General features: G+C 52.0%; 1 protein-coding gene across 1 annotated transcript in view; it reads left to right on the forward strand.

Moving 5' to 3' along the window:
- The first annotated feature begins 3,239 nt into the window (after positions 1-3,239).
- Aqr (aquarius intron-binding spliceosomal factor) overlaps positions 3,240-13,670 on the forward strand; it is a 44,457-nt gene continuing 34,026 nt past the window's right edge. Inside the window, exons 1-11 of the mRNA XM_013010017.1 lie at positions 3,240-3,278; positions 3,421-3,477; positions 4,144-4,184; positions 4,508-4,543; positions 5,765-5,885; positions 7,232-7,372; positions 8,211-8,279; positions 9,274-9,374; positions 10,449-10,525; positions 12,641-12,705; positions 13,258-13,374. Of these exons, the coding sequence (XP_012865471.1) occupies positions 3,240-3,278; positions 3,421-3,477; positions 4,144-4,184; positions 4,508-4,543; positions 5,765-5,885; positions 7,232-7,372; positions 8,211-8,279; positions 9,274-9,374; positions 10,449-10,525; positions 12,641-12,705; positions 13,258-13,374 (864 nt within the window). The remainder of the gene's footprint in view (positions 3,279-3,420; positions 3,478-4,143; positions 4,185-4,507; positions 4,544-5,764; positions 5,886-7,231; positions 7,373-8,210; positions 8,280-9,273; positions 9,375-10,448; positions 10,526-12,640; positions 12,706-13,257; positions 13,375-13,670) is intronic.

Genomic DNA, 13,670 nt, shown 5'->3' on the forward strand with positions numbered 1-13,670 from the left:
TCGGCGCGGCCGGCGCCGTGAGCCCGGGGCTGTGCGAGCGCGCGCCGGCCGCATCCCGGGCCTTGGGTTTGTGCGTTTCTCTCACGGAAGGGCTCGAGCCCTCGAGCCGCCTTTTGCTGGTTAACGGGGATGAGCATCTCATGGACGGGGCTGCTCGGCCTGGCCTCAGTCTGCGATCCTCACACCCGGGACGACAGCCACGCGCCCTGGCTCCTTTTTTTTTTGGTCCGGTCGTGGGGCCTGGGCGCTGTCCCTCAGCTCTTCAGCTCCAGGCGAGCGCGCTACCACTTGAGCCACAGCGCCACTTCCTGCTTGTTCTGCTTATGTGGTGCTGAGGAATCGAACTGAGCCACCTTCCCAGCCACCTCAGTGGCTTTTAATTGCGGTCTGGTGGATGATGCGTTTGGAGGTCCCCTGGCTAAGTGTGACACTGGGCAGGAGCAAGGGAGGAAGACTGGAGCAGCCTGGTTATCTTCTGAAATAGAGGCAGACGGCCTGGTGGTAATGGTGGTGGAGAAAACAGGAATTAAGACCAGATTGAACAGCAGCGTGAATGCTTTGGATGTTTCCTCGGTGGGGATCCGGGGAGGACGTCCCTGTTGGGCCCTGGTAACTGACATGCCCAGCAGACATTCAGTGGAAGTGGTTGGAAAGGCACTGGAGCCTACTAAGCCTGACTGTGGTGCCTTGAATATAAGTGGGAATCACTGAGCTAAGATGATACTGCAGGCTGATCAAGACACAGCTTTTATGGTTTTCCACACTGGATGTGAGAGCCGAGGCGGGGGCCCAGTCTGGTTACTCCACCTGAGCGCCCAGCACTTGGCGTGGAATGAAACACAGGTGGCCAAGATTACAAAACACTGATTGAATGGAGGGCGAGTAAATTAATGAGCAAACATCCCAGGTGTTCAGAGCTGGTGGAGGGGATCCTGGGCTGTGGTCACAGCCAAAGCCTGAGGTCCACCAGCTGCTCCTGGGTGCTTGATCCTTCCAGAAACTCAAAAAGAGGATTTTAGGGGACTTTGAAACAGCAGAATGGAGACGTGAGGGGTGGGCTTTGATGAAGAATTTTAAACTACTGCGTGTGTCTTTTGAAAGAATCTCCAAAAGTGATTTTATTGAGAAAGTGCATTCTAGGGAAGAGAGACACTGGAGTTGAATACCTCCAGTTTTTCCTTTCAAGAAAGAAAATGAAGAGCAGCACATCTGGCTGGAGAATGTGCGGTGAATTACTTATTGAGAGAATGGCTGAGATCGAGATGAAAGACATGTACTTTATGACTTTTTTTTTTTTTTTTGGTCAGTCGTGGGGCCTGAACTCTGGGCCTGGGCGCTGTCCCTCAGCTCTTCAGCTCAAGGCTAGCGCTCTACCCCTTGAGCCACAGTGCCACTTCAGGCTTTTTTTTTCCTGCTTATGTGGTGCTGAGGAATCGAACCCAGGGCCTCAGGCATGCCAGGCAAGCGCTCTACCACGGAGCCACCTTCTCAGCCCCATGACCACATTTTTTTTTGCTTTTGTGTTTTTCCTTTCAGGAAGGTAAGGTGTATTTTGAGCACACTAAGCTGTTGTGTTAAAGAAGGGTGAAGTTTTGATTTACCTGTGACTGGGAGTTTTGGGGCAGGCAGCATTTGTTTGAATATGGTGACGTCTGAAAGATCGTATGTTAAGCCTCAAGGAAAAAAGAAACTCAGAAAAGAGACAGAGTTGATGCTTTCAGAATGTTTAGCACGTGTTTAATCAGCTCCGATGAACAGTAAGGAGTTTAAGACATGTACTTTTAGTTGTAACTTCTCAAGTCCTTCAAAGCAGACCAGACTTAGATCTGTTAAGGATTTGTTTTTTTCAAGGTAGTTAGCTTTTATGTGATGTCCTTAAAGATCAGAGAGGAAGTAAGGCCGGTCACAGGAGTTCCCAGGGCAGCCGGGGGCTTTGTGTTTAGTATGTAGGGTAACTTCAGAAAATGTCATTTAAAGTAGGTGGTTACTACAATAATTTTAAGCCTTTCTGTTGTTTTTCTGATCCCAGGGCTTGAACTCAGGGCCTGGACTCTGTCCCTGAGCCTCTTTGTGCTCAAGACTAGCACTTGAGCCACAGCGCCATTTCTGACTTTTTCTGTGTATGTGGAACTGAGGAACAGAACTCAGGGCTTCATTCATGCTAGGCAAGCGCTCTACCGCTGAGCCGCACTCTCAGCCCTAAACCTTTTTTGTTTTTGTTTTTTTTTGAGGGCTTTTTAATGGAGTGTTAGGTTTCTTGCTATAAAAGCAAAGAAGACAGGTTCCATGTTTGAAGAATTTCAGTTAAATGAGCAGTACTCAGATGATTACACTGACTAGTGATGAAGTTATTTACTAAACAGGAAGCAATTATAATCTTTAGATAGAGTTGAAGAAAGCCTGGCAGAAACAGAGCCATCTCAGATTTTACCACCCACCCGTCCAACATTGAATGTCTCCATTGTGCCAACTACCTGTACAAGCCCCTTCTTCTGAATATATTCAGTCCTTGTGGTTATTGGAGACTCCTCGGTGTTTTCCTGAGAAAGGGTCTCATTATGTAGCCTGGGCTGGCCAGGAACTCTCAACCCTGCTTCAGCTCTTGAGGGATGGGATTATAGGCGCCGACTACCCGGCCCGGCTGAGTTTCTATTTTTTCAGAGATTGCATTTTAGTTTGAAAAGCATTTGCAGGGTTCTGCTATTCCTTGAACATTATAAATTCATTTAAAGTTTCTGGAGAGATTGTGTGTGTGTATACACACAACGTTTTGTTTACAATTTTTGTTTTGTTTTTTGTTTTTGGGTCCAGTCATAGGGCCTGAACTCTGGGCCTGGGCGCTGTCCCTCAGCTCTTCAGCTCAAGGCTAGCGCTCTACCACTTGAGCCACAGCGCCACTTGCGGCTTTTTTCTTTTTGCTTATGTGGTGCTGAGGAATCGAACCCAGGGCCTCATGCATACAAGGCAAGCGCTCTACCACTGAGCCACCTTCCCAGCCCCTTGTTCACAATTTTTAAGTGTTTTTGGTGTATGGTAATGTAAAGGTTTCTTATTTTACATATCAACCTACGTGAAAATTTTGAATTTGGTTTTTAGTGCTTGTTTGGCTGTTGATTGACTGTGACACTGGGTAAATAATGTCGTTTTTAAAACCCGAGTCCCTCATCACCTTTCCAAAGATGCTTGCAGTCCTGTTTCCCTCGGGAATGCTGGGAAGGGATGCGTTGTGCTTTCACGTCATGGCTAGCTGCGGTGCCAGGCACTCCTGGCCTTTTGTGGTGAGCGCGGTGCACGGCTGCGTAGCTCTGCAGCCGTGCGCTGTCCTCTGGCACGAGCCCTGCTGTGTGACGCCGGGGCCGGGCTCTGTGTCTCCACAGGGCACCAACAGTGACTTGCCATTTGTGCTGTTCCCTTTTGCAGTTAGCCTGTAAGTACTGGGCGCCCCACATCAAGAAGAAGTCTCCTTTTGATATAAAGGTAAGGTTTTGGGTTGCTGCTTGCTCTCTAATGTTACAAACATAAGGAAAACAAAAATGTTCTCTCTCTCGTTTTTTTTTTAGTTAAAAAGACAGTTTTACTCATGGTAGGAAATTTGGAAAATAAACTACACATAATAATCATTAAATTAATAATTAAATTAGCAGAGATAACTTCAGTTATTTAATTTTCTGAGAGCGTTACACAAATACATTTGTACATATGTTACTTAACCGTTCTCTTTACAAAATCTTAGATTATTTAAGATGTATGTTATGTGAAATATTTTTGCAAGTATGATGAAATTTTCATGCCAGCGTTCTAGCCGTTCATTTAAGGTGGAATCTGTTCTCTTGTGGTGTGAGATTGGAAACTGAGATTGTACCACTTGAGCCACTGTGGTACTTCTGGCTTTACGTTGGTTGGAAGTAAGAGTCTCATGGGCTTTTCTACCCAGGCTGGCTTGGATCTGCAGTCCGTATGTCTCCGCCTCCTGAGCAGCTGAACGGCATGGGATGCCCCGGCACCCTGATGAAAAAATACCTAAGTGTCATTTTGATATTAATATCTGAAAGTCCCAAACCTGCTCATTTTGTGTAATCTCAGAAGTTGGAATCCATCTGTTTAAGATTTGAAATAGTAAACATTTTCATATTTTTGGTACAGGTTATTGAAGATATATATGAGAAGGAGATCGTCAAATCAAGGTAGGCTTGACTTACACAACAGAGTTTGTAGGTCAAGTGTGATCTGTTTCTGGCTGTCTTCTGCATGACAGGCTAGTTGAATACTGGGGAGACTGCGCAGCAAGGGCTGTGGAGCCACTGTGGGGAGCGCAGGCGGTGCCTTGCGGCTGGGTGTGGAAGCGCGCCGCTGCCTCTGAAGCGGATGGCTGCCTCCAGCAGTTCTGATGGATTTGAGGAGTCTGATGTGTGGCTTCATTTTAAAACAGAAGATCCTCAACTGCACTTAAACATAAGAACTCTGAAGCATTTACACATCTTAAAAAGTTACTTTTCTATGTTTTTAGGTTTGCCATCAGAAAGATAATGCTGCTGGAATTTAGGTAAGTTAAAAGGCATCAGTTTGATGACCTGCAAGATTTAGCTGTGCGTTGTGTAATTCTAAGTAGTGGTTAGGTGTGGCTCCATGTGAGAGAGCATGTAATGAGCACGCCGAGACCCTGGGTTCAGCCCTCAGCACCAGCAACCAAAGTCGATAAATCTGTGGACAGATTATCCTATATTAGTTACACAGAGAGCATTCCATCATTAATGTGTTTTCTTTGTATATGTGATTTGCTTATTTATATATATATATACACACACACACACACATAGGGTTTTTTTAATTTATTTATGTTTTGGGTTGATCATGGGGCTTGAGCTCTGCGCTTGGGAGCGGTCTCTTCAGTTCAAGGCGAGCTTTCTACCACTTGAGCCACAGTGCCACTTCTGCTTTTCTGGTGGTTCATGACTTTCCTGTCCGGGTTGTCTTTGAATCGTGATCCCCAGATCTCACCCTCCTGAGTAGAGAGGATTACAGGCATGAGCCACCGGTGCCTGGCTTGATGATGTATTTTTAGCTTTTAAAGATAATGTGATGTGAAGGATATTTTGTATTTGAGGTTTTTCTCACTGGTTAGTAACATTGCTGAGCAGTTTCTGTCCTTGATGTTTCTAGTGACCTGTGGGAGTAATTAGGTACATCCTCAATACCTCTTGCAGCCTGGCCCCAGAAGCCCTGAGGATGTGGTGTTGGACCAGTGCGGCCTGGAATCCCTGCCCTCTGGTCCAGAGCAGGAAATGTCAGGGCCTTGAAATCTGACTTTACGTTGAATCCCACAGTCCTTAGGTCTCAGCCTCCTGAGTAGCTGGGATTGCAGTGAGAGCCACTGTTGCCCTACGCTAAACCTTCGCATTTCTGAAAGATGCTTTTCCTGTGGTTTAGGGCCACTGCCTCCAATCGCTTTCTTCCTAACCATGCTTGTGATACGTTGATTTAGAGCTGATAATTTGTCACATACTTTTCATTTGTACTTAGTTGTGGGTAAGAGACTTTATTGGGGCCTTTGATATCGTTTTCTACACGTGACTGCCGCCTCCCACAGGTGCATTGTGTGCATGCACACCGGTAGCACTCCCTTAGACTGTGGCCAACTCTGAAGGAATCGCAGATTCGCAGATTTTCAACGCACTTTTAGGAAGTTAAGGGTATGTTTTCCTAGGTGAGGGCTGCAGTACAGTGACTGATGGTGAGATGTTGGGTGCTGTTTTGCTCTTCACAGCCAATACCTCGAGAACTATCTCTGGATGAATTACTCTCCAGAGGTGTCCAGCAAGGCCTACTTGATGTCCATCTGCTGCATGGTGAACGAGAAGTTCAGAGAAAACGTCCCTGCATGGGAGGTAACGGAAGACCTGCCCCTGGCCTTCCTCCCGGGGTGAATAAGTACACTTGGGGGCGAAGCTCTATCCAGTAGTAAGGGAAGGAATGTGAACCAGACATTGAGGCTCATGCCTGAAACCCTAGCTACAAGAGACCAAGATCTGGAGGATTGAGGTTCCAGACTCCGTCTCCAAAATAACCAGCAAAAATAGGGCTAGGGTTGTGGCTAAAACGAATAGATACATGAAAGCCAAGGCTAGTTTTCTTTTGATTTCAGTACTTTTTTCCAAGTTCCTGTGACTAAAAAGTGATCCAGATGAAGTTAGTTTTGAGTGTTCTGGAAATAGTGAGTGGCCTGGTTGAAGGTAAAGCTGGGGACTTTGAATAGAGCCGGGTGAGGTCTGACGTGGGGGTGGTGCTGTTCTCAGTCCACGGAGCACAGGGTGAAGTGTGGGTCTTGCGTGTTGGGGTGAGTTGTGCCACATGCTTGTCGGAGAGCGTAGAGGTGCGTCATCAACTTGGATGCTGTAAAGGTGGTTTGGTGATTAGGATTTGATAGAGGGAAAGGACAAAGGAGATTTGCCTGGTCCACAGGGGTGTGTCCAAGACCCCCCGGAGGACAACTGGCTTGGACCATACTGAGCCTGCATGTATTCCATCCTTCCTTGTACACACGTGTGTGGTGATCACTGGATAGATGGGCACAGGGAGAGATGAACAGAACTCATGGTGAGCGTGTACTCCATCCTTCCCTGTACACGTGTGCGTGTGCATGTGTGAGTGATGATCAGTGGATCCGGGTGAGCAGAGGAGAAGCCCAGGGATGTGTGGGCAGTGTGAGCCTGTGGTAGTGACGGGAAAGGCAGTGTGGGGGAAGAGACCCGCACCAGAGACGCTGCTGGTTAAGTGCAGGGAGACAAGGCACAAAGGAGAGAAGAGGATGAGGGTTGCAGGGGTGTGTCCGACTTGACCCGGGGTGCAGGTGGAAGCCGTGGGGAGAGCGTGCACCCCGGGACCTGGGGGGAGGCTGGGAAGTCCGGTGCTCTTCACTGCTCATGTGAAGAGCTCATGCAAGCCAGAAACGCTGCTCCTCACCTGAGTTGCAGTTAAAAGAATTTGTTTTCCAAAACAGTTCGTTTTGTTTGGATCAGAGCAGTGAACACATTTCCGATTGTTAGGGGATCAGCCTGGTGCGGTGCAGACATGTCTGCGGGGGCGTCCCCGGGCCGCTGGCCTCTGCCACCGGTGTGGCCGCGCGGTGTGGCCGCGCACTGGTTTGTGCTCAGGTGATGCTCCTCCCAGACGCTCGGGAGGCGGCTCTGACTTTACGGGCGGGTCAAGCTGGGCTGCTGTTCTTTCTCGCCAGACGTTTAAGAAGAAGCCGGATCACTTCCAGTTCTTTTTCAAGCGCATCCTGACAGCGGCACTGGCTGAGACGGACGGCGACTTCTCCCTCCACGAGCAGACAGTGCTGCTGCTGTTCCTGGACCACTGCTTCAACAGCCTGGTGACTGCCCTTCTCTCCAGGGGCTTGGTGGGGGGAGTTCTGCTTGAGGGTAGTTTTGGGGTGACCACTAGGCCCATGGCTGCGTCGCAGTAAGAGACACCATAGCGTGTCCATGGAAAGGGAGCCCCGAGCAGCATGAGATGCCAGCTGATGTCCATAGACAGCATGGCAGTGAGGCCGTGCGCTTTCTCTCCTCTGCTCGGCCTTGGCCCGGGCCTGGCCGGTTAGTCAGCAGCAGAACCAGAGCCCTTCCCCATCCAGGCCAGTCTGTGTGGTCCCTTCATCCTTCCTCAGATTGTCTTGTCAGTAGTGAATATGCACGCGAGCTCTTCAGGGTGGCTGTCTGAAGCGTGACACACGTGTGGTAGAGTGAAGACCTTGGCGGTGCCGGAGACCTGGGTCTGTGAAGGCCACTGTCCGCACTGGTCCTTGGCATCGACGAGCCCTGAGCTCACGGTCAGGACGCTCACCCCGTCCTGAACGTCTGGCTCACACAGGCACTGTGTCGGTGAGACACAGCGCGGCCCCACGCCGCCAGGAACATTGGGAAGCTCTTGCCTTGTATAAACAGGAACCACCAGAAAGAGAGCACGCGCAGGAAGGAGCGGCATCCTCCCGGGCACGGGGGGGCCGTGGCCTGTAGATGGAGCCCAGCACAGCTGTGGGGAGGTGCGTGCTGGGCACTGCCCGCATGCCCGGCGTCTGCCCGCTGCCCTGCCTCGGGGCCGCGGGCGTCTCTGAGAGGGAAGCGCTGCCAGGCTGGGGTCCTCGCACGACCACGTCAGTGCACACGGAAGCCCTGGGGCGATCGTGAGCTTGTCTTCTTTGTGCTTAACAGGAAGTGGACCTGATCCGAAGCCAGGTTCAGCAGCTCATCTCCCTCCCCATGTGGCTCAGCCTGCAGCCCGTGAGTATGCGTGTGGAAGTCGCCGCTGTGCGGCCCGGGCACTGGGGAGGAGCTGCCGGTGTGGCTCCCGCGCGCCTGGCGTGGCGTGGGTGCTGCTTCCCTCGCACCTCCCTCTGCCCTGGCTGGCCTGGGTGCCGGCCTCCGCCAGGCTGCCATCCTCCCGGGTGACAGGTGCTCAAAACCAGCGTGAAGACGGTGAGGTGTGGCTCACACATCTGTTCCTGTTGGACGCTAGCGGCTCACACCTGTAACCTTAGCTCCTCCGGAGAGTGAGAGCTAGTGGGTCTCAGTTCAAAGCCAGCCTAGGCAGAATAGTCCAAAAACCTCAGAAGAAGGTCAGACGGTCCGGTGGCAGTGAGTGCATAGCACGCAGGGAGGGGGGGAGGAGGCCACAGACAGATGGGGAGCAGAGTCTCTCCCACCCTGCCCCTCCCACGGGTTCCAGAGGGAGCACACACCGCACGTACAGGCAGCACTGGATGACGTGGCAGCGGGCCACGGCCCCTTCACTGAGACCTGCTGCTTCATAGTGTGTGTGTGTGAGGCTGGCAATCCTCCTGCCTCCCCGTGCTGGGGCTGCGGGCGTGTCCCACTCGCTTGGCCTGCATCAGTTACGGGGTGAGAGTATTGTCGCTGCTCTGCGTGGGGTCACGCACCCCTCGTATCAGATTCCCTGTCCCATTAACACAGTCACGGATGAGCTGTGCTGACAGTCCAACCCTCACTTCATTTTTGGTAGTTGTCTACGGATTTGGCATTTCAGTGATTCTGTCGATAAATGTTTTTATTTTTTTTAATATTTTTCATAGTTTCAGGAATGAGCAGTTTGATGGCGAGCATACTGAGTTGTTTTTAGTGGCGTTACTCATTTCCTAGTTGTCCAAGTCTCTCATTCCCTCCCTGGCAGTCCTGTCTTAGGACCCTTTCAAGCATTGGCATCATCTTCGTTGTGAAGCTGAGCTTCCGGCGGTCTAATGCCACATCTGTCTTTCAGGCACGGCTGGAACTGGAATTAAAGAAGACACCTAAGCTCAGGAAATTCTGGAACCTGATTAGAAAGAATGATGAGAAGATGTCTGCGGAAGCGAGGGAACAGTAGGTGGCCACACGGGGCGGGCTGGGGCGGGGGCTGGGGTGGGCGGGGCTTGGTGGGAGTAGAGGGTCCAGCGTCATTCGGCTTTGGGCTTCAGTGCTGGTGGCTAGACCTGGGACCTGTGCCTGTCAGGTGGGGGCTCCACCGCCGAGCCGCTGCCTCACCCCTACCAAGGCTTTCCCGGCCTGCGCCTGACCTCCCACTCTGCCGGCCCTGAAAGGGTCCCTGTGGCTCGGCGTCTCTCAGGCCACCCTGCTGCGCAGATGTCTCTGTGCCGTTTTGGTTTTGCACCTCCTCTAGCCTGATGAGATCCGAGTGCCCACCCTTCCCGCTGCGTGCGCTTCCTTCGCATTTCCTCCAGCCCTTCTCCCCCTGGGCCTCCTCCCTCCATTCCAGCCAGGGCAGCCTGGCGCCACCCTCTGGACACCTGCTGCGCTCTGAGCTGAGACTGCCGCCCACCGCTGTGGTCAGGCCACCCTTGTGGTCAGGCCGGCGCGGCCGGCAAGGTTCCGCTCTGGGTGCTGTGTGACTGGCGGGGCTCCGTGTGAAGCAGGAGCCGCTCCTGCTCCCGCAGGGCGGGGCTCGGCGTGTGAGGACTGGGCACAGGCTGCGGCCCACAGCCTTGAGTCGGTCCTGCAGGCGTGTCGTGACTCAGTGCTGCGCACAGTGCGGTTCACGGCTCAGAAGGATCTTAATGGTTTCCCTCCTGTATTTCCCACAGGACTGGCACACTCGTCCACACTGTCCAGTACCTAATAAATGTTGGGAAAAAATAGAAATGAGCAGAAAACTGGTTTTTGAGAAAAGGTTGAATTTTAGCCATTGTAGTACTCAGTGTAACTGCATTTAAATGTTCAGTGGCCGAGGTCAGTGGAAGTGCGGCTGCGGTGTGCAGTTAGCGCTGGCCCTGCAGCCCGCAGACAGGCTCTTCCTCTAGTGTAGCACTGAAGTGACAAAGACCCCTGTGTTCCATTTATGGTCTCGGTGTCAGGAGAAAAATAGAAGATGAGCAGTGTCAGAAAAGCACGTTCAACACTTGGTTTCAAAATAATTTGGTGCGTGTTCTTTGGTTTTAGGGCCTACCGAGAAAGGAGATTTCTTTCACAGCTCATCCAGAAGTTCATCTCCGTGCTGAAGTCAATCCCACTTTCTGGTAACTGTTCTCTGTGGCTCATCTGGGAACTGAGGGAGATGTTGTTCTGGAACTTTCTCCTCATCTAAACACGTCCCTCAGGATGATTTTAGAATGTGAGGACAATGTCTTGGCTGCTCACCAGGACTGCCTGGCGCAAGTCTCCAGCGGCACCAGAGGCTCGAGGGAAGGTCCTTAGAGCTAGCAAATCCTTGCTGTATTTGCTTCCTGGAGTCAGGTTCTGAACCAGAATACAGTTGTGGAAAGATGGCTCTGACCACTGTGTCACGTGTGTGGGAGAGAAGGCCTTGTCAGGTTTCAGCTGCATGAGGGACAGTTACATGGATGGTAAAACAGCCGTTAGACAATGCTCCTTCACTGTCCTTAAACAGCCGTGCAGCCTAGGTGAAGATAGCCACACACTTCACAGATGCACATAGTCATTCCCAGCTGTTCTTATCTAGGGTCTGAGCTTTATGTAGAATGTTAACAGAAAAAGTTGAAGGAGGAGAGTCCAGCTGTCATTTCCATATGAGAGTCAGGGAGGTATTCGCGTTCCTTTTATGTGAAGCCTTCCATCCTCCCATGCACTATAAATAAGTACAAGTCATGAAGGTACTTGCAGGGTGCACTTACAGGGTGCTAAAAGTCGGGCCTCCCCCCCCCCCCCCCCCCGGGGACCAACGGCTGCAGGCACTCAGAGCTTGTCTGCGCGGCAGTGACGGCTCCTTTTTTTTTTTTTTTTTGTGATAGTCCTGGCACTCCAACTCCTGGGTGCTGTCCCTGAATCTCTTTATGCTCAAGGCTAGCGCTCTACCACTTGAGCCACAGCGCCACTTCAGGCTTTTTCTGAGTAGTTTATTGGAGATAAGAGGTTCACAGACCTTTCTTCCTGGGCTGGCTTCAAACCAGGTCCTCAGATTTCAACCTTCTTAGTAGATAGGATTACAGGTGTATGCCAACAGTGCCTGACCTGAAGTTGCTATTTTTATTGTATTACCAGAAAACAAAATTCTTAGACTAATGCTGAACGTTAATCAAGCAATTTCAATTTGTTGGCAATATACCAACACAATGGTGATTTTTAAGGTGTACGGAGAAGTCACAAATGATAATTTTGTTGAATATTTAAAGTATAATACTTAGAGCTCTTCGTAGGGAGAGGCTTGGGAGAGGATATGTTAGGTGAGGTAAGCTGTACTCGGGCACAAGTTGCATGGTTCTCCTTATTCGTGGAAACTAAAATGTGCCTATAACTTAGAAGTGAGCGCTGGGTGGCACCCAAGCCATTGCACATGAATTAACTGGCTGGTAATAGAATCTGTGGAAAACAAATAGTATAATTCTTTGGAAGGACTAAGTCAAGGCCTAACGAGATGAGTACTAGGAAGTGGGTACTTGCAAGCAGGGAGGATCCAGAGGATAGGGAAGAAGAATGAGCAGGGAAGCGAGTGGAGTGCAGACCTGAAGGCTCTGTCTACACTACAGAATGCAGGCCCGAAGGCATTGTACAGAATGGGGAAGGGAAGGGGTGGGGTGGGGTGGGGTGGGGTGGGGTGGGGTGGAAGGGCGGGAGGCGTGGTACACCGAAACTGCTTTGTTAACTGGAAAAACTCAATACACCACCTAAACATTAAGAAAAGCGAGGGGTGGGGAGACATCGCTCAGGAGCCCTGTGTTCGTTAACGGTGCTGTCCAATGGCAGCTCCTTGACCAGTCCCTAAAAGTAGAAGCGTTAAAAAATTATATGGAGCACAGATGGGTTCTCAAAAGTTCTCAGCAGGTCTGTGTGTCACTGGCATTTGACTGTCAGAGTAGTGCACTGCTCTTGTAAGCCGTTGTGTTAAATCCCCTTACGCATGGTAGAAGAGGCAGTGCACGTGCAGCAGGGAGGGTGGTGTGAAGGGGTCTCGCTGGTGCGCCCCTTCCCGCCTGGCCTGCGCCCCCTGCCGGTGGAGGTGTGCAGCGGGGAGGGTGGTGTGAAGGGGTCTCGCTGGTGCGCCCCTTCCCGCCAGCCTGTGCACCTTCGTGGTGTTTGTGCAGTGAGGTGAGGCGCAGGCGCTTTGTAGGTACTTGGCAGCTTTGCAGCAGCACTCCTGGCTAGTGATGTTCTGACACGTTCCCCCCCTCGCCTAGAGCCTGTCACAATGGACAAAGTTCATTACTGCGAGCGGTTCCTCGAGCTGATGATCGATCTGGAGGTGAGCATGCGCACCGACTCCACGTCGTCCCCTGGTCCCCGTGGGGCGCCCTGCCCCCGCTGGCCTCGGCCTCCTCGCGGCTTGCCGGCGCCTGGCGGGTTGCATGGGCTGCCGCTTGTCGTCAGTTTGGGTTGGTTTTTTTTTTTTTAAGATTTTTGAAGGCGTTTTTGCCCTGTGAGGTGCCGTCCCCATCCGCAGCCAGTGCTGGGGTCGTGTATGAGTCCCATTTCCTTCCTGTCTAACAGGAGCTGGTGAGGAGGTGTCGGTGGGGCCGTGGCTCGGGAGCGCTCGTGTGGCTGTGCGCTTGCGCCGTGCTCTATCTCCGTTATTTCAGTGACGCGCCTGGGCTTTCCCACCTTGGCAGTCGTAGCCGCGTGGCGCAGCGCGGCCGAGCGTGCAGTGGAGGGGAAGTGGCCATGGCCAGGTCCGGCTTCCCTGGACGTTGAGCGCCTCCCCCTGCTGCTTGCAGTGGCCCTGCCCCGGGTGCCTTGCAGCGTCGGTGTGGGCGCGCTGCGGGGTGCAGGCCGCGCCCTGACACGTCCGCTCCCCCAGGCCCTGCTCCCCACCAGGCGCTGGTTCAACACCGTCCTGGACGACTCCCATCTCCTGGTTCACTGCTACCTCTCCAACCTCGTGCGCAGGGAGGAGGACGGCCACCTCTTCTCCCAGGTGAGTGCCCGTGGGCTGCCCCGAGTTACCAGGTTTGCCACGAGCAGAGCTAGCCACCGCGCTGACGCCGTCAGGAGCTCCAGTGAGTCACCCCAAAGGAAACGCACAAATCGTACCTTTTTCAGCTGTCACCCAGTGGTGACAGAACCCCAGGCTAACCACACACGTGCCCGCATATGACAGAACCCCAGGCTAACCACACACACACGTGCCCGCATATGACAGAACCCCAGGCTAACCACACACGTGCCCGCGTATGACAGAACCCCAGGCTAACCACACACACACGTGCCCGC

This window comes from Dipodomys ordii, unplaced genomic scaffold, assembly GCF_000151885.1.
Source record: "Dipodomys ordii isolate 6190 unplaced genomic scaffold, Dord_2.0 Scaffold11, whole genome shotgun sequence".
In the NCBI taxonomy this organism is placed as follows: domain Eukaryota; kingdom Metazoa; phylum Chordata; class Mammalia; order Rodentia; family Heteromyidae; genus Dipodomys; species Dipodomys ordii.